Source organism: Periophthalmus magnuspinnatus, chromosome 1 (genome assembly GCF_009829125.3).
Source record: "Periophthalmus magnuspinnatus isolate fPerMag1 chromosome 1, fPerMag1.2.pri, whole genome shotgun sequence".
Taxonomy (NCBI): domain Eukaryota; kingdom Metazoa; phylum Chordata; class Actinopteri; order Gobiiformes; family Gobiidae; genus Periophthalmus; species Periophthalmus magnuspinnatus.
In genome coordinates this window covers 28,210,300-28,231,355 of record NC_047126.1, presented here as the reverse complement: position 1 = coordinate 28,231,355, position 21,056 = coordinate 28,210,300, and the positions used below count along the sequence as shown (strand labels likewise).

The window sequence follows — 21,056 nt, the reverse complement described above, 5'->3', positions numbered from 1 at the left end:
GAAATATTCAAAGCAAAGTTTCAGTAATCGAAAAAAAAGTTAGAGAGATGGTCCTGGGCAGTAACAGAAATTCAGCTTTTCTGAGACTGTTAAGAAGATATCATCCAACCCTCATGTGTTGTCATTAATAAAAATAAACGAACCTCAAGTAATTTTTAGCTGATTGATAGACAGCAGTAATTATCTGCTGAAGATTCATTTTAAGTCTTTTCCAACCAGCCAGTCATTTTCAACACTTACACTCACATACACTCACATAATGCTGAAGAGGATAATGATGTTAAATAAACTGTAAAATTGTGATAATAATGAAAAGAGGAAATTGTAATGGTCTAAAGCACTATACCAAAGCATGAGTAATGACTGGCATCACACACCACTGACATCCTTCTATTCAGTAACAGTTTGCACCAAAATGTGAAGGCATTAAAGTACTATTTATGTGAATGGAGTTTAAACATTTCATTACAAGCTTTTTCAGGTTAGGGCCATCTTTTTGACAAGTAGGTAAAGTGATTTCCTGATAAAAGACTAGGTAAGTGCAGCAATACTTTGGCATTGGATGGATTTGTTACAAGCACAAAGTAAGAAACTAAAAAATATAATATTGGGTTCACCAAAAATCAGCCTTATGATCTAATGTCCTACCAACACAGAAATCTAACTTAAGTCCTTATATGTGACTGAATAATAACTCTTTTAAAAAATCAACATAAAGAAATAATTATTTTAATGCTGAGAAGTATCATACAAGGTTACTGTTATTGCAGCAGTAACTTTGCACTTGGGGAAACAGACTGGACTAATAATATACTTATAAAAAAGTCTATAAATCTCTGGGGCAAACTTGCAGCAAACTGATATCAGGCTGCCAGCGGACTTTGTTTAGAAAGAGTCATTTCAGGCAGTGCACTCTGACAAGACATATATAGCTAGCAGCTCCTGTGTACAGTCAGTTGCTCTTTTGTTCATTTGATTTTTTTAGACGTGATGCATTTCCTCGAGTTTGGCAGCGCAATCCTCTCAATGACACCAAGCTATTCATTTTCATTTACCCTATTGATCATCTAGCAAGAGGGGGAAATGTGGGGAAGATAAACACTTGGAGCCAGAAACAGTCGGCATTAGTTTTGCCTGAAATAGCTGTCTTTGCTGTTTGGAAATCACAATTCTGAGAGGCTTGAAAAAAAACAAAACGACTCCTCAATTTTGGCTCCTGCACTCGGTGAACTACATTGTTCAGTGCCAATTTGCGTTCTGGAAACTGAACACTTTGTCAATGTTAAACGGGATTAAGGGCCATGTTAAGTGTGAGTTATAACCACTCATATTGACTGCCACCATCAATTTCCCTCTTCCAGAACTCGAAGCTGCCGTCTCCTATGTGTTCAACCATTGCAAAAAAGAAGGGAGTTACGTAAGCGGGAGAGCAGACAAATCAAGCCCAAATTGGCCATTGTGCTTGATGTCCTGAAACCTGCCATTGAATCTCTGTGTACTTGTGCTGTGGGAGAACCAATTAAGGCAACTTGGACATGTGCAAACCTCTGGGGGCTAGCACTGTTGTGGACAGCGCAGCTCGTGGCCAGACACACGGATAATTAATAGAAGGAGCAGTGGGTGGCATCAAACCCATCGCTGGTCCACGGCGCTAAGGGGATGGTTGCTTTTTGGCCCACAACGACGCTCCCATCTCCGAAGCAGCACCCGGAGCTTGTGTTATGTCATTAATTTCTATTTCTGAACAGTTTTTTTCACCCTCACACAACTGTTGCTTTCCCCGGAGTGTTCATTAGCTGACCTGGCACAAAAAGGCAAACTGAAATATTCACCCCCTATAATCCATGGATTCCTCCCCCCCGTCTCTGCGTAGTACTCCTGATTTAATTGTCAGCCTCCGTCCATTATTCATTCAAAACAAGGCCCCGCTGTAAGCACCCGTGCGCCCGCCTCTCCGTCTGTGAGCTGTTTGTTTACTTTTGATGGCAAAGGGGGGATTGGAACGGAGCGCGGCGGTGACATTGGCCGTCCTTCTGGTGCAATAAGAGAACTGCAGTTCAAGAAGACTAAAGGTAGCAGCAGAGAGTGGGGCGGGGAACAAAATCAGGGGGAGTTGGAGTCAATACACTAGCAAATGAGTGGAGGGTAGCACGGCTTGTTTAAAAGTGGTTTAGACTCAAAATATTCAGACTGCTTTGAATTTTGCTTAATAAATGCCATATATTACGCAGCATTGACCTTTGTGAGCTTTAAGCCATGTTGGATTACCTCCTCAAAAACATTTCTTTCAGTTTTGTTTTATTTCATTCACACATGTTTGAGTAACACTTTATAATCGTCTGTCTACATCTCCAAAGCTCAAACCGCTTTGTTCCAACTAGTGATGTTATGAAGCGGTAGTTTTCAAGTTAACAGCTGTCTTTTACCTTTTATTTATTAAAGATTGGGAATTCCAGAGCTGAAATGACCCAAATTATTCTAGTGAAGATGTGTGGCGGTTAAAAACACAGTGGAGCACATAGGCCCTTTAAATGTAAAAAGTAGATTCCTCAAAGTCAGGTTGTGTTCGGTGTCTTAGTAGGTGAAGTCCACAAAAATTTCACTGTCGTCTTATGCTGCCCAAAAAGCCATAACTACAGCCATAACTTTGCAAGAGAGAATCATTTCTTTATTAGTGCTGTACAGTATTTAACATTTATAAACCTGACTTTAGTAGTTCAGTTTCTGCGCTCTCTGAAAAATGTCTCACTATGTTTAACAGTTTCCATAAATACAGGATCTGTGTGGTTGTATTGTCCAAACAAACTATTGTAATAAAGGGATTTTGTATTTTCTTTTGCAGATGCTATCTATGACGTTATCACTGTTGGTGCTCCTGCGGCCCACTTCCAGGGCTTCAAGTGTGGAGGTCTTCAACGCCTCCAAAGCAGATATGAAGCAGAGAAGAAAAGGTATGAAGCCAAACTCATCTCATCCTGTTCATCTGGACTTATTTCTTTGTCATTTCAAGTTGGAAGTTATGTTTTGTGGAATTGGTTATTTAGTTGATTGAGTATTAAAGCAAACGTGTTATGCAAAATGGACATTTACATGTTATAGTTGTTTCCCCTTCTCATTTCCCCTCTCGTAGTTGTATTTGGAGTAATCCGTGCATGTTTGAGTAGTCTTTAATTGCTTATTTTCAAGACACCATTTTGCGATCAAACCCTGTTTTCACCGCCACTGGCATATGCCCACTACTCTGTACTTTATTCTTCAATTTTATTTTGTTTATCATTGCTACATGTAAGATTTGGCAGTGTTGCGTTGTCATTGTGGTACTAATGAAAAAAAAACTGCTACTTAACTACTGTGATGTGTAACTATCCATCGGAAGTGCCGACAACTACACGGCTCTTTGATGTGATGACGTCTGCTCCCATTGGACATCACAGTCTTCTAACACAGAAGTTAGCAAACTTTTTAAGTCATTTTAGAGGCAAATTATAGCTGGTGTCACAGCAGACACAAGCTCCATGGCCGGTCCAGCTGTGGCAGCAGAGGTGCATTTGAATGGGTGTTTTACAGACTAAAAGACTTGAGTTAATGAAGTTAAGTTTATCTAAAGTACGGGTCAATGCATGAAGAACCCAGAGGAAGATCGTCTTGGGGAAAGAGGGATTTTTCAGAGAGGACTCGAAATATGAAACCACGTTACACCATTGTACATGCAGGATAAAACAGTGAAGCTGAACGTTTATATTTAAGCAGACAGGACATAGATCAGAGCGGCACGAGGACAGCAGGTGAGTCCATTTATTACACTGGCTGTTTTTGGTTGTGTCTGATCCTTTTGTGAACTGTGAGACAATGTGAGTGTAGCTAAAGCAGGTACTGTTCCTGTTGTCAGATTAACAACATTGATTATGGCAGAAACCTCTCTTTGTTACATCTTCTGGACAAAAGAACGACCTGTGAACGACTCCTCAATGCATCTAAATGCTCATTAATCTGCACATTTGCACGAAATCTACGCTAATTTTGTTTTTGCAAATTTATGTCTTGTAACTCAAGTCTGCATCCAAATAAACATCAAAATAATATGATCGTAAAACCTTCTTTTTGTGGTCCGTTCTTTGAAGTTACTAGTTGTGCATTATTTAATGTTCAGTCCAAATGATCTGATGATTATAAATCTGATGTTATGTCTAGACTGTTTCTCTTATGCAACTCTAACTTTGATCACAACTTTGTACTTCTTGAGTATTATGATTTTGAAGTAGGCTTAAGTGTACCCTTGCTCAAGTGCATATTTTGGCTCCTTTATCCAATTCAGCATTTTATGACATAAAGATCTGATTGTGAGCCTCTAGACGTTTCAGTCTTTTTACGACTGGTTGAGATGACATCTTAATTTAGTCAAATATGAATACATGGCACTGCTCAGGGCCCCCTACAGGCTAGGGCCGGCCATGACAAGCACAATATCTTTTTTAAAATATATATATGGTTCAGCATAGAGTAGACTGTACGTGCAATTTTCAGATTAAAGAAAATAACAATGAACTTTAAAGATCCTGTACCAGATTTGAATGCATTCTTGTCAAGATAAATGCTCTTTATATCATGGGTTGTACAGTAAAGCTACTAAAATAAAAGATTGTAAAACATCATCTATTCATTTTACATAGATTTTTTTAATGCTGAAGCTGCTGACAGGGTCACCTTTTATTCATCCAATCAGGCACATTGTTACGAAGAATTCTGGGAAACCAACTGTCTGACACTGTCTCACTATGACACTTGAGTCTCTGTCATGGTGCATTTCCAAGAGTAACAAAAAAACAAACAAATAATGGGCAGAGGTTGGAGAACTAAAAAGAAACAACTTTGTCATGGTACAGCATCACAGTGGCAGAAAGGACTAAGTGGGCAGGGCTAAAAGTTCAAAGTTCAAGTTCTTGACTCATTGTTTGAAATCCAGTGAAAGCCCTTAAAAGAGAGGCTATTATACATGTATTTATTTGCTTTCTACCATATTGTAATGTTATTAACCTTAGCAAATATAGCATTTTCAAAACAATAAAAGGTAACATTGTGATCTAAAGATGTTATGTGTTAGCAATTAATGTTCCAAAGAAGTGTAACAGCCCCTCTTTAAGAACTGTTTTGGAACTGTTGCTGAGACGCCTCGCATGAAAAGAATAAAACTAACATTCTTTGAAGGTTTTGTGTGGCTCCTGCACCGTTTTATTTGGCTTCACCCATTATACACCGACAATATTATTATTGTAGGTGGGGGCCAGACCGACTACACTTTGCTCTGAAAATGTGAATAGTAAATAGCTCCGTGTTCTTTCGACTTTAACTGGCACTTATGCAGAGAGGAATCATACTGAGTTCAAACTGAAGCAGCGCAGCATCTGACAGCTCAATTTGACTGGAGGCATCAGGACTTCTGGAAAAAGGGGTTGTACAGTCTGGTGCTTGCTGGTTCTTTCCACCGTTGTGCCTTTTATAACTGCCAAAGCTGTCTGTAACTTCTCTGAGAACTCCCCAGCTTGAGTGAAAATTAAAATTCACTTCATCTTAAAAGCGCTCGGCCCGGTTTGAAGGCTGCAAACTTTTTGGTCGGATTTATCAAAATTTGTTTCAATAAATAAACAACGGATTGCTTTTGAAGTAGTTCCCACATTGCCCAAGGTCAATATAGTCTTTCGAAGAGATGAGGGAAAATTGGATTTGATATGTGATTGACTGAAGTCCGTGGCTAGTAGCTGTTCTTGCTTTGATTGCCTGATGGGAAAAATATGTTGTGAGCTTCCACGGTTGACTGGACGAAATGAGAGCTCAGTGCAATGGCTCCCCTTGCTAAGATGATGTGTATGCACTCGGAATATGCTCTCCAGGGCAACATATCCATAGCCATATACCAACCTGAGATCAGCAATATCCGGCAAATTGTGCTGTCTTTGCCCCTTTGAGCGGCGTGTGCATGGAGAGTGTGTGTGTGTGTGCATGTGTGTGTCTATGTGTGTATATGCGTGTGTGCGTGTCACTGGCCTTCACTATGGTCACTTGAGTGATGGTTGAAGAAATGAAGGCTGATTTTGTCCCTAAGCTCCCCATAGAGTGCAAAGTCATTACAGAGCGTGCCAGATCCAATTAGTTACAGAGTTTGTGGCTCCAAAAAAGGACGGGATAAAGGACCAAGATGGAGAAGCTATAAATTGGATGAGTCGATGGGAAAATTGTCCTTTAGTGGTGATAAAAAAAATTTAAAAGGAGTTCTTTACGCTCAGGTGCACAAGCAAATCCTGTACAAATATGGGGCAGTTTTATCTGCTAGCATGAATGGTACAGATAAGGTTAGCATATTTTTGAGAATCCACTGAAGTGAAGTAGTTTTTCTTTGAACGAGAGATTACGGTTAGGAAAAAACTCTCCAGGGAGCAGAGCGTTTTTTGTTTCATATTTGACTTAGCTAATGATTCACTGTAGCTTAAATTTTCCAATTTTACGCCTGGCTAGCTGACTGCGGCCCCGCGCTCAGCCTTATCCGTGTTTCATCTGGAACGCAGTCATTTGTCAAGTCTTCATCAGAAATGGCAGTAAGTAGCTGTAAACTTTGACAAGTTGTAGGAAAGGAAGGTTACTTTAATGAGAGCATTTCTTTTTTTGATAGAAAAATTAAATAGTTTTGGATTGTTTGTTTGAAGTGTTAAATGTGAAATTGATTTAATTGTCAAGCAGGAAAAGCCTATTCTTCGAGACCTAAGACCAGTGTGTGTCCATGCATACCACTTTCTCCTTTCCCACCATGTCTCCTTTGGCTTTTCACTAGCAGCTCTTTTGTAATCACCTTTGATTGAAGCGGGAACAATCACCGAGATGGGAGACTTTAGCTATTCAACATGATATTAATTCATCAAAGTGACGTCGCAATGGGGGCTGACAGAGGTAAAAAAGGAAAAAAAAAGTGATCGCAGAGGTGTTACCAGGAGGGCAATAAAAGAGCTATTCGTCTTTGTTCCCCGGACACTGGCGGAGAGGGGAGGGGGCTTTCCAGATCCATTAAAAGCTGCATTGGCCCAACTTGGCAGTGACCGGAGCCCGTGATGTAGTTTGTCTCTCAGGATGGGTGTGTGGAAGAGCTTAATCGATAACTACACTTGGTATTCCTCCTGAAAACCTGCACATGCTCACACAGGGCATTTATCTTTCATTAAAGCATGCAGTCCTACTTAAATGGCTGTTTTAAAAGTCACTGGATTTTTTATCTGTTTTTAATTGAACCCCATAGACGTAGCTGAGGATTTGCTTAGGTGGGCTAATCTTTCATTAACACTCCCTTTTGAATTATTCAGCTGTTTTGCATAATGGTATCCCGCACTTTTTTGGGACAGTTTTTGTGCACCCAGAGCACATTAAGCTAGTTCATTTCTTTTTGTTGAAGTAATGGCGTACAGGTGTCTTTGGGCTTCTGGGGCTTTGGCAGTGACACATGGTAAGTGTCATTCTAGTCTCAGTTCATATTTGTCGTAGCAGACAGGTCTTTTTATGAAGTCTGTTCGATGAGTCAGTGCTGCCGCTTTGCAAAAGAGAACTCCTTGCTGTTATTCCTCTAATAAAGCGGGTTCCCTGTCATCTGGACTTGCCTCTTGGTCAACGTGTACTGCCCATTGACAGGTTTCTGGGACACCGGGCAGTTCAAACTACATTGTGGACATTTAATAGTGTCTCAAGTGGCTGATGTTCAATTGTAATGTGGTGGCCAGCGTGTTGTCGTACAGAGGGAGTGCTTCAGCGCAGAATGGCCGTGAGCAGGGGGAGCAGACCCGACTGGCTCTGACAGGCACCTCATGCTGACGGACAGCAGCTTGTTACTGTTTCAGCGCTGGACTCTGTTGCTCTGGCTGATGGAGGGACATTGATAAGATAAGATAAACTTTATTGTCCAACAAGGCGAAATTTGTCTTGGGCATGAAGTGCAAGATGAAATACACAGTACACATAACAGAATAAAAATAGAAATGAATGCATTTTAGTCACTTAAACAATCAGTGGAGTTCATAAAATTCATAAATTCAGAATGAGTACAGAGAAATCAAAAGGTGGCATGTGCACCAATAGGCCTAGATGTTAGACCTACACATACACGCAGAGACAACAGATGGAGCGTATTATTGGCATAGTGTTGGTCTGAAGGGCACCAGCATCTGCAGTTAGGCTCAATTGGTCCAAGTCTGTCACTTGGGCTTTGATTAGGGATGCAAAACATATTGCAAAAGTATCAATATTGCAACACTGACTGATGCAATAATCAGTATCTCAACGTACTCAATATGTTGCAGTAACACCCAGGTTCTCCATCTGAAAAAATGCATTTTTTATGTCAAAAAAGATGATTTGAATGATTCCCTTATTAAGTTAAAAAATTTGCCTTGACACACATTTAGTCCTGATTATTTCACTAGAGTTTCACTGGTAAATTAGAGCACGTCATTTTCATTTTTTGTTGTATTATAACTGAAATTGAGAGTATACTGAAAGTATCCATATCGATATCACACTTCTTAATAGCCATATCGCAAAATTTTCCACTACCGTGTGGCGCAGCCTTTGGCTGTCAGGCATGGTGGCAGATTAGATTATCCTCTGTGAATCAGGAAAAGTGTACTGTTAGCATGCTAGTTGTTTTTAGCGTTACAGTGATGGCAAAACTCTGCTCTGGCCTCTGAAAGTTGTGAGTACGCGCTCAGTCATTCACAAGCAAGAATGGGGCGAGGTTCACCACTCTGTGAACAACTGCATGAGCAAATAGTTCGACAGTCTAAGAACAACTTTTCTCAATGTACAATTGCAAATAATTTAGGAATTTCATCATTTATGGTCCATAATATCATCAAAAGATTCAGAGAATCTGGAGAAATCTCTGCACATGAACAGTAAGGCCGAAAACCAACATTTAATGCCCGTGACCTTCGACCCCTCAGGTGTTACTGTATTAAAAACAGACATGAATGTGTAAAGGATATTACCACAGGGATTCAGGAACACTTCAGGAAACCATTGTCAGTTAACACAGTTCGTCGTCACATCTCCAAGTGCAAGTTAAAACTGTACCATGTAAAGTGAAAGCCACATATCAACAACGTCGTGTTCTGTGGGCCAAAGAGGAAAAGGATCACCTGGATTATTATCAGCGCAAAATTCAAAAGCATCTGTGATGGTCTGGGGGTGAGTTAGTGCCCATGGGGAACTTGCACATATGTGAAGGCTCCATTAATGCTGAAAGATACATACAGGTTTTGGAGCAACATATACTGCCTTTAGGTTTTACACAGTGTCCCAACTTCATTGGAATTGGGGTTGTAACGGAGGACTACCCTCCCCTGCCTGTGTGTCCGAGTGGCAGTGGCCTGGTGATAGAACTATGATTAGAGTGGAGTCTGGATGACGAAGGAGGCTTTGACAGTCACCTGGAGTGCCGCAGGGCTCGGTGCTGACGAAGGCGCGTTTTGCTCCCGCTGGCTGTCAGCAGCAGGCCACAAGCTCTCATTAATTTCCTCTCCACTATTAATTAGCCATGTGCTGGAGATGCTTGCTTAATTAGGCTGCTGGGCCCACTGCGATTCTCCCTCTCATTACTGTTATTACCAATTCCTATTGATCATTTAGGAAAACCAAGGCGGAAGTTTAGCGTGGACATGCTTCTAATTTTAGCTCTATCTGTAAGTTGACTGGAGTGCCCGCCCTGACACACTCAAGTGATGTTCTAATTAAACTGCACTTAAAGTCTGAGCACATGGCTTCACTCTCTCATCCAGACATTCGACGGCGTCTGCAAGACTCTAAATCTACAACAATGAAGGGTAATCACTAAAGGACTCAAAGTTCAAGTTCGCAAACGGGCAGATTCTTGCAGTGCAGCTGTGGCAGTGGATGTATTTCTATGGCTGTAGGCGTGTGGTACACATGGAAATGAGGTGGCGGAAGGAGAATTCATTATCATGCATTAGGACTGAGCGTGTTGGGGCCCGCTGGAAGCCTGTCCACCAGCATCGCTCTCCTCTCTATAAACTTGTGCTGTCACCGTGCACTCGAGAGGGAGTTCACCCACTGGGAAACTCATATTGTCTCACAGGAGGAGGAAAGTTGCAAAGGCACATTCAAAGTAGAACAAATGCATTCTCAAGGTCGAACAATGTGTTTCTGTACTGGCCTCTGCATAGGGTACACCTTTCCAAACAAACTATTTTTAATTTGATCGTTTTATTTGGAGAACGTAGCATGGGGGATTTTAACCGAGACGCCGCACTGGTGGAGAGATAAACCCAGTGTAAATCATTGATGAATCCTGGTTATTATTTTGTATTTTTTTACTGAACTGAATCTATATTATTGTATGGTAATGTTTTCAATTCTCTATTTCAATCATGTTGTGTTGATGACAAACATGCCCCCTGATGGATTCTGGACTGTTAATCATACAGTTGAAAGCCTCCTATGCGCTCTGAATGAACATGGACATGGGACATTTACTGTGTTGTCATAAATGGAATCCATCTTTTTCCTGCATATACTTCATTATTGCAGTGTTAGCATGTTTAAAGTGGCTCTACCCACATGTTTTTCCCATGTAGTTGAGCAAAATTAATTTTACCCCAGTGCAAATATTTTGTAAAACCAGCTCTAGAGGGTAGAAATGAGACCAGTGTTTGCTGTCAGGACCTATTAGCTGCATTATCATCTATGAATTAGAAAGTACGCTGTTAGAATGCTAGTTGTTTTTAGTCTTACTGTGACGACAAAACTCTGAAAGCTGTGAAAAGCATTCATAAACTCATTGTGGTGAATAATTGCGATGCCAGGAGTAGCTTTTGTAGCTTTTTTTGTTTTGTTTTGTTACAAGGTAATTGCAAAGCTCTAATAGCGTTGTGATTTTTCCCAATCCTCCCTTGTAACTTAACCATGGACCATCGCCTTCAACCTGCAATCAACCTTCAATTCCTCCTTCTGTTATGGTTTCAGATTTGGACACATTTTTCTGTTGTATAAATTCATTCTGTGACAAATTAACACAGTTCTACTCCACCTTTTGTAAATACCATTACACAAACTAAAATAAACATAATTGTTATTTGTGGGGAATTCTCAGCCGGCTGCTGTGTGTGTGTATACAGTACATAATGAGTCTCACGGGGACATAGACTTACACATACATATTCCTTGGACAAATTTTCTTTTTTTTTTACACATTGAGCAGAATATTGATGCAGTCGATACAAAATGCTGCATTTTCACACCGCATGTGCTAATCCTCATTTTTGACTAGTAAAAAAACTGTTATATCCACCAAAAATATATTCTGCAGAGAATCGAGCTATTGTAATATGGATGGTTGAGCGATTATCCATTGAGGCGTAGTTTCCTTCAGGCTGGGCATTGTCAAAAATAAGTTGAAAAAAGTGTAATGCTCCGGAATGAAAGGTCTACTACTTTGAGAAAGCAAAAATATCTTGAATAACATGCATTCTTATTATAAGCAGGCTAGTGTCTCTGACCTGTAACCTGCTTGTGTCCAAGGAGATGGAAAAGTTACATAGTGCACCTTTTAGAGAAGCATGTGTTAGGGTTAGGGCTATAAATGCCTGGACTTGGGCTTATCCATCTCAGTGTAGGATAAATCCCAGTGTCCATATTAGTACCAGCAAATTAAAAATGTCTTATGGATCTGAGCTGAAATGTCTTGTCCACTTCCATTGAAACCTTCTCTACAACTATAAACTACTACTATTTGAGTACTGAAAAATGTGCCCACAATGAAGATACTAAAGTGTTTTGCTAGCAGTATTATACGTGCTCTTAACTTTCATTTGATTATTATGATTATTTCTCGTGCTTAAATGGTCCCTCCTTCAAATAAATGGGGACAGCCAAGGTTGAATCCCTGTTTTAGCTGTAGTTTGGTTTCTCAAAAGCGCTGTCCCGACTGCCATGTTGATGAGGAGATCAAAGTTTGTAGCATTAGCATTAGGTCTAGCCTCGCTCCAGGTCAGAGGTCAGATTTATACATGACAACTTGAATGTGCCACTATCTGGGAATTTTTACTCAGAAATTTGGAGACCATTTCAGAGTCAGTTAGAAAATCCAAAATGGCTGTGCTGTGCGTTTGGTGAAATTTAAAACCCGACAGTTTAAACATTGATCTTGCTCGTGTTATTTTTCCTTTAGTTGCTCTTGACTGTCCGTCGGCTTCTGTGACCCTGCTCAGTTACAGCTGTTGAGCGTCTGCAGTTATAAATGCGCTGTTATGCTGCGCTATGCTAACGTTGCTAACGATCTAACAAACTAATGTCAACAAAAGCAGAAATCTACACTTAAACTTTGCTTAAGTGTTAAAGTAGTAACAATGTCCATCCATCCATCCATTTTCTTCCGCTTATCCGGGGCCGGGTCGCGGGGGCAGCAGTCTAAGCAGGGACTCCCAGCCTTCCCTCACCCCGGACACGTCCTCCAGCTCCTCCGGTGGGACCCCAAGGCGTTCCCAGGCCAGCCGAGAGACATAGTCCCTCCAGCGTGTCCTGGGTCTTCCCCGGGGCCTCCTCCCGGTGGGACATGCCCAGAACACCTCCCTAGGGAGGCGTCCAGGAGGCATCCTGAGCAGATGCCCAAGCCACCTCAGCTGGTTCCTCTCAACGTGTAGGAGCAGCGGCTCTACTCCGAGCTCCTCCCGTGTGACCGAGCTCCTCACCCTATCCCTAAGGGTGCGCCCGGCCACTCTGCGGAGGAAGCCCATTTCAGCCGCTTGTATCCGCGATCTTGTCCTTTCGGTCATTACCCAAAGCTCATGACCATAGGTGAGGATAGGAACGTAGATTGACCGGTATATCGAGAGCTTCGCCTTCCGGCTCAGCTCCTTCTTTACCACAACGGACCGATACAGCGACCGCATCACTGCAGACGCTGCACCGATCCGCCTGTCAATCTCACGCTCCATCCTTCCCTCACTCGTGAACAAGACCCCGAGATACTTGAACTCCTCCACTTGGGGCAGAGACTCACCACCCACCCGGAGAGAGCAAACCACTTTTTTCCGGTCGAGAACCATGGCCTCGGATTTGGAGGAGCTGATTCTCATCCCAGCCGCTTCACACTCGGCTGCAAACTGCCCCAGTGCCTGCTGCAGGTCCTGGCTCGAAGAAGCCATCAGGACAACATCATCCGCAAACAGCAGAGATGAAATCCTGTGGTTCCCAAACCAGGCCCCCTCCGGCCCCTGGCTGCGCCTAGAAATTCTGTCCATAAATATAATGAACAGAACCGGTGACAAAGGGCAGCCCTGGCGGAGTCCAACATGCACTGGGAACAGGTCTGACTTACTGCCGGCAATGCGAACACAGCTCCTGCTCCGGTCATACAGGGACCGGACAGCCCTTAGCAAAGAGCCCCGGACCCCATACTCCCAGAGCACCCCCCAAAGGACACCACGAGGGACACGGTCGAATGCCTTCACCAGATCCACAAAACACATGTGGACTGGTTGGGCATGCTCCCATGAGCCCTCGAGGACCCGATGGAGAGTATAGAGCTGGTCCAGTGTTCCACGACCAGGACGAAAACCACACTGCTCCTCCTGAATCCGAGGTTCGACTATCGGTCGGATTCTCCTCTCCAGCACCCTGGAATAGACCTTACAGGGAAGGCTGAGGAGTGTGATTCCCCTGTAATTGGAACACACCCTCCGGTCCCCCTTCTTATACAGAGGGACCACCACCCCGGTCTGCCATTCCACAGGTACTGTCCCCAACCGCCACGCGATGTTGCAGAGACGTGTCAGCCAAGACAGTCCCACAACATCCAGAGACTTGAGGTACTCAGGGCGGATCTCGTCCACCCCCGGAGCCTTGCCACCGAGGAGCTTGCCAACCACCTCAGTGACTTCAGCCAGGGTGATGGACAAGTCCGCCTCTGGGTCCCCAGTTTCTGCTTCCTCCTCGGAAGACGTGACAGTGGGATTGAGGAGATCCTCAAAGTATTCCTTCCACCGCCCGACAACATCCCCAGTCGAGGTCAGCAGCTCTCCACCCGCACTGTAAACAGTGTTGGTAAAGCACTGCTTTCCCCTCCTGAGGCGTCGGACAGTTTGCCAGAATCTCTTTGAGGCCGTCCGATAGTCCTCCTCCATGGCCTCCCCGAACTCCTCCCAACCCCAAGTTTTTGCCTCTGTGACTGCCCGAGCCGCGGCACGCTTGGCCCGCCGGTACTCATCAGCTGCCTCAGGAGTCCCACGAGCCAACAAGGCTCGATAGGACTCCTTCTTCAGCTTGACGGCATCCCTTACTTCCGGTGTCCACCACCGGGTTCGGGGATTGCCGCCGCGACAAGCACCACAGACCTTACGACCACAGCTACGAGCAGCCGCATCGACAATAGAGGTGGAGAACATGGCCCACTCGGAGTCCATGTCTCCAACCTCCCCCGGAATCAGGGAGAAGCTCTCCCGGAGGTGGGAGTTGAAGACCCCCCTGACAGAGGGCTCCGCCAGACGTTCCCAGCAGACCCTCACAATGCGCTTGGGTCTGCCAGGTCTGTCCGGCTTCCTCCTCCGCCAGCGGATCCAACTCACCACCAGGTGGTGATCAGTTGACAGCTCAGCCCCTCTCTTCACCCGAGTGTCCAAGACACGCGGTCGGAGGTCAGATGACACGACAACAAAGTCGATCATCGACCTCCGACCTAGAGTGTCCTGGTGCCATGTGCACCGATGGACACCCTTGTGCTCGAACATGGTGTTTGTTATGGACAAGCTGTGACTAGCACAGAAGTCCAATAACAAAACACCGCTCGTGTTCAGATCGGGGAGGCCGTTCCTCCCAATCACGCCCCTCCAAGTGTCACTGTCGTTACCCACATGGGCGTTGAAGTCCCCCAGGAGAACAACGGAGTCCCCGGTTGGTGCACTGTCTAGTACCCCTCCCAGGGACTCCAAGAAGGCCGGGTACTCTGCACTACTGTTTGGCCCGTAGGCCGACACAACAGTGAGAGACCTGTCCCCGACCCGAAGGCGCAGGGACGCGACCCTCTCGTTCACCGGAGTGAACCCCAACACGCAGCGGCTGAGCTGTGGGGCAATGAGCAAGCCCACACCAGCTCGCCGCCGCTCCCCGCGGGCAACGCCAGAGAAATGGAGAGTCCAACCCCTCTCAAGAAGTTGGGTTCCAGAGCCCAGGCTGTGCGTGGAGGTGAGGCCGACTATATCTAGCCGGTAACGCTCAACCTCCCGCACAAGCTCAGGCTCCTTCCCCCCCAGCGAGGTGACATTCCATGTCCCCAGAGCTAGTCTCCATGTCCGGAGATCCGGTCGTCGAGGTCCCCGCCTTCGACTGCTACCCGGATCTCTCCGCACCCGCCCCTCATGGCTCCTCCCGCAGGTGGTGGGTCCACGGGAGGACGGCCCCACGTCGTTTCTTCGGGCTGGGCCCGACCGGGCCCCGTGGGGAAAGGCCCGGCCACCAGGCGCTCGCTGCCGAGCACCCACCCCAGGCCTGGCTCCAGGGTGGGGCCCCGGTAACGCCAGTCCGGGCGACGTAACTGGCCTTGATCTTTTTCCTTTCATGTGGGGCTTCTGAACCGCTCTTAGTCAGACCCGTCTCCCAGGACCTGTTTGCCATGGGTGACCCTACCAGGGGCATGAAGCCCCCGACAACATAGCTCCCAGGATCATTCGGGTGCTCAAACCCCTCCACCACGTCAAGGTGGCGGTTCGGGGAGGGGAGTAACAATGTCCGGGTTACTAAATTCATTTAATTGGATCCTTGTTTTGACTGATTTTCTGCACTAGTTTTTTTCTTTTTTACTTGATTTAGTTTATTCTAGTCACTGTTAAGGTTAAGGTATAGGCTATTGTGCACTATTCCTGTCTCATTGAATACATTTATTAAACTAAACTGTTGTTTTTCTGATTTGATAACTGGAACGGGCATCCGAGATCCAAGCTTGGACCCGTGAGGACACCTGGAGCACAGCATTAGCTAACTTTAGAGGGGATCCGTTGTGTCCTCCACACCAGGTGGCAGATCCCTACATTCACTGTGGCCCACATAGGCTCCTGTTGGGATTGGATTTGTGCTGATGAGTCAACAGGCCCAGTATTGAATAAGAGTCACTACACTATTACGTCCTTACATTCATGTACTTTGCCTTTTATTTGTATCTGGAGTAGGGCTGAACAATTTGGGAAAAATATCTAATTGTGATTTTCCTGAGAAGCATTGTGATGTTGTAATAACAAGATTCTGTTTAAAGTTCACATTTTAAACATGTCAAGAAGAATTCATATTGAAGAGAACAATATTTGAAAGAAATATAAACTGCTAATCAAATACAAAAATCCAATTGCATTTAGGTTTTTAGACAGACTCAAATAATTGTAGTTAGTGTGATTTGGTAATGTTGCAGCTCTAATCTGTAGTTTTTCTTCATTCTATAAAAAGACAAAATACAATTTAAATATTTTGTTTCTTTTTGACAAATTACACTTTATAATTGTATGGTTCCTTGTAAAACTATTTTCATAGCGTACTCTGGTTAACATATAATCAGCAACCCACACGTTTTCTTGTTTTTGAAGCAGTTAGATTTTTTTTTTTTTGTTTGTCTTTGTAACTTGTTTTCTCATGTTACATGTTTTCTCATGCTGCAAAGAATTAAAGGCAAAACCAAGACTATTGGAGTATTGTTGTGAGCCAAATTAACGCTCAATTTCACATAATTAGGACAGCGGAACACAAATTAGTGTGATATGACACCAGTGACAAATCCACTTCTATCTTTTCCCACAAAAAGGGTTGGCGGTATGACATTTTCTGGTGGTTTTGTACTGTGAAGATTGGATAATTTGAAGAGACGGATGTGTCAAAGACAGATATATGCAATTTTTCTGTCCCACATCTTCTATTGGCCAGTCGTTGTCATGCATTGTCTGAGTGGCAGGTGGATTCAACCAATCACAGTGAAGTGTGGACTCTCAATATTCAAATTGTGAACGATAGGCCTTATATTTTGCCATATCGCTCACATTTACAAGCTTCAGTAAATGTCAGGAAAAGCATCTGATTTCAGATATATGCAGTTTTTTTTGTATTTTGCTGTGGGTACTGCAGAAGATAAACACTGAATACTCTGAACACCACTCAAATGAAATAAGTTTTATAGCATTAGCAGCCAAGTGTCATTGATACCCTGTAAAAACAAGCTGCATTGTGGTTCACTTTAGTGTAAACTAAGGTAAGTCATGTGAGGCTGTAAAGGAGCTTTGTATGGTCTTCGTGTACACATAATGACTGCTGTAGTAGAACACTCTGTATTGCGTCTTGTGGTTGTGCCTGACAGGGAGGCGGTCAGCGCGGTGTTGCACCCAGACTCAGAGGTTCTAGCGTGTCTGTGGCCTGCCTTGATTAGCTTTGAGCTTACGGGTGGCCATCCTCCGGGGGACTCATTAGCCTTAACAACAAGGCCAGGATTTACAGTTAGCCCGTCTTAAGACACAGTAAATGCCTGGTACCTGCTGTAGAATAATCTCTTTAATGTTGTGGCAGTGACAAAAGGAGTTCTATGTACACGCTTGGTGCACTTTCTTTCTCGTGTCAATTATGGCCCAGGATGTGACCTAGGGGTATAACGTAAATGGCATACAATACAGGACAGATAGGAGACTATAGCTGAGAAAGCTACAAGTGAAAGCCACGTTCCACTTTTCGGTGGATGGCATTCAGGGAGTGGAAGGAAACTTTGTCAAAGTCATAAAAACTTTTCAGATTGGAGTGATTTGGCCTGGATATAAAAGCTGTTGAAAGGTGCGTCTGTTCCACATTAAATGGCTCCCCAGAAATGAATGTGAAATTAATTATTCATATTGGAAATGGGTCGAAATGCAGCTTCAATTTGACACTTGATGTAGCTGTCCATTTTTAACTCCAGCCTGCAGCGTACAAACACATTTGTTCAGGAAATTGGTACTGTACATTGTCATAATCTTGTTGGACAAACAGTGTCCTGGTTTGGTTAACATTTATTATACATTGTATTTATTCAGTAGGGGTCAAATTGTGGGTGCTGAGAGTTTACTGAGCTATAACCCCAGTATTTGGTGGTTACATTTTTGGAAAAGCGCTGACAAGGAAAGTGTTCTTCTTCTGCTCTACAATTAAATCTGTGCCCGTACTCTGTGCTGATTCACATTTTTTTGCTTGCTCTACCAAAAGTGCATGTAATAGTGCACTTTTGTGTAATATGAGAGGAGGTAGATTCCTCATTAGCTGGTGTTGCTGGGTTTGCTGGGTTTTCTTCCTCTGTTTATTTATGCTGGTGTTGATTTTTGGTGGTGGGGCAGTCCAGGTCAGCCAGTGCAGGCTGCACTGCGGCTTGTTTGATGTTAAATACTGACTTCTCGTGTTCTGCTCATTTGGCTCATGCTGCTGGCACTTTCATGTAAACAAAATGGGAGATCATTTGTTGTTATGAGTTCCTCTTCCATGTTCAGAACAAACACACATGACCCTGATATTTGGGCTTGAGTTTTGGTTTGTTTTCTGCATTAATCCTCCATCTGCAATAAAAATGCCTGATGTGCATGTTCTTGTTGCCCACAGCTTCAGCACTGCCTACCAGTGTATCTACTACTCCCCTGAGCACACGGCCAAAGCCCAGGAGGTGCTCAGCTCCATGAGCCTGCTGCAGCCGCTCATCACCGGCCTGTCCGACGAGTTGCTGCAGGCCGCACACCAGCACTCATCTCCTGCGCTCCGGGACGCTCTCAAGAACCTTTCAGACAAGGTACAGTTCTGCAACTACTAGAACCGGTGTGAACTTCATAGCAGAATTGGATGGTGTAGTTTGTCTCCATTATTGTTTCAATGTCTTTTTAAAGCCCAAGCTGGCTTTAAAAGACTGTGTTCTATCAGTGCCACCAGTAAATACGAGGTGATGTAACTAAGTGTTATTACAGTTGTTTGTGTCCAGAAGTTTGTTATTATGTGTTATACAGGATAATCCACAGAAAAAAGGCCTTATGATGTTATGTGGCGCACACCACAGCTTCAGAGAAAGAGCTGTTTACTCAAGAATTGTCTGAAATATACATTTGAAAAATCTCAACCTTGATGGTAAAAGAATAAAAAAGAGTTTCAGAACAGCGACACATGGCTCATATAAGCAAATAGTTGTGAAGCATCCAATATTTATCACTCAGAGTTTGCTGCAGAATCTTCTCTTTTTTACTTTGTGTAAATTGCACAGCGTCTTATTCAGGTGCTGTGTTGGCTTCCTTCTCACTGTTTACTGTCTCTGAGGACAACAATGGCGGTGCACCAGTTCTGGTAAAAATCAATTTGATACAACAACCCACTTTTTTTTCTTCTGCATAACTTTCCAAACTCAATACCAGCCAAGCCTTCAGGACATTCTCACAAACAAACCAAACCTCGGGAATACCCATAAAACTAACAGAAGTGAACAGCAGTGAAGCTTTATGGAGTGGGGGTATTTTTGATCAGTATAATTAATGAATTACATCTGGTGCTGTCAGGCTGCAATCTGCTGTGCCACAGTGGAATAGAGTCCAATCAGCCATCTTAATTGGTACATTCGCTGTGTCGCTGCTCGCTCTCATCCTTGATTAGACGTGCTGCACCCTGGACCAAGCAAGCTCTCGCCCCGGTCAGCAAAAAACAGTTTAAGACTTGGTTCAAATCTCAAGTTTCTATGTAGGTTGGGCTAACGAGCATCTGAGCATCTGTTATTTTGTTGTTTTTTGTACCTCAAATTACTCTATATTGTATATTATTTTAAAGGTGTGCTGTGTAGCTTCTCTGCTGGAGTTTGCTAGCTACTTGTGTCCATGGAGATATTATTTCTTAGACTGTTCCACAGTATTTCATTACAGGTGTTTTAATTGGACAAAACAAGATCTAATTTGGCCTGGTGGTGCTACATATTTGTGGCAGACGCACTGCCAAAAAATTGTCATAGGCTACGTTTAAAGAAACTATACATGACACAGTGTTGGCTTTCTTTATTTATATGGATTAATTTATTATTAGATAATAGATCATTCTATTAATCTTTAACTAATATCGATGACCCATTTTACTGCTTTATTTTTCCATAGTAGTTAGTCTGGAGTTTTTTTGGCTCACTCTGTGTCCAAAAAAACCTAAAAATGGTGGATTACATGCGTATGGGGAAAATACTGAAATACTAAATACTGAAAGAGCGATGTATTGTAATCTAAATATTGGTCTATCTCGATGATAAGGCAAGTACATTTCAGGGTCTACTAGCCAATCCTGTTGCAGTAATAACGCGTGGTGCTGTAGAGAAGTGGTCCACAGTGCGTCTTTTTATATCAACTCATGTTTCTTGTGTTTCATAAGTTTTGACTTAAATCTGCACAATTTCACTGAATGTCCAGTGTCTCCTTCCCTCTGCCTCTGCATTTGTAAATCATAGATGGCCAAACTTCTTCATTTCACATGTGTCACTGAAAAAAAACCTTATCTGATTGCACAGTAACATTTCACCATGCTTGAGATGCAACAGAGAGCGTGGGAACCAGGCTGATATCAATCTGTATAAAAAATACCGAAGTCCTATCAACATAAAATTAAAACTGTAGTGATCCTGACACCAGGCTCTTTATACTTGAAGTCTGTCTGTACGTCAATAAGATAGAAGAAAATTGAATTAATATGGGTGGGAAAAAAATCCTGATTCTTTTTTCCCCCCATCTGTGATTACTTCTACGTCAAATGTATTTGATAATGTGTAAATTGTATTTTCATTACAAGCAGATGTTCATATAGTGTCACACATCTGTGCAGTTAGCAGGGCTGTCACAATAGCATGTTAATTTTGATTCATTCTATGCAGCTTTTTTGCAGTTCATGTTCTGTGATGAGTGAAGTCGAACGTCTCTGCTCTAGAGTGGGCCCTGCCCCAGGGACGAGACACTCACTTGGAAATACATATGGAACTGTGTGCTGCTGTAGACGTTATGCAGATGAACATTTCT

General features: G+C 43.3%; 1 protein-coding gene across 5 annotated transcripts in view; it reads left to right on the top strand.

Annotated features, from left to right (window-relative positions):
* The window catches only part of inpp4b (inositol polyphosphate-4-phosphatase type II B), a 244,664-nt gene that overhangs the window by 178,564 nt on the left and 45,044 nt on the right, over window positions 1-21,056 (top strand). For all 5 annotated transcript variants that reach the window (XM_055221563.1, XM_033968695.2, XM_055221551.1 and 2 more), the window contains 2 exons: window positions 2,843-2,951; window positions 18,637-18,820. In XM_055221563.1, coding sequence (XP_055077538.1) covers window positions 2,843-2,951; window positions 18,637-18,820 — 293 coding nt within the window. The remainder of the gene's footprint in view (window positions 1-2,842; window positions 2,952-18,636; window positions 18,821-21,056) is intronic.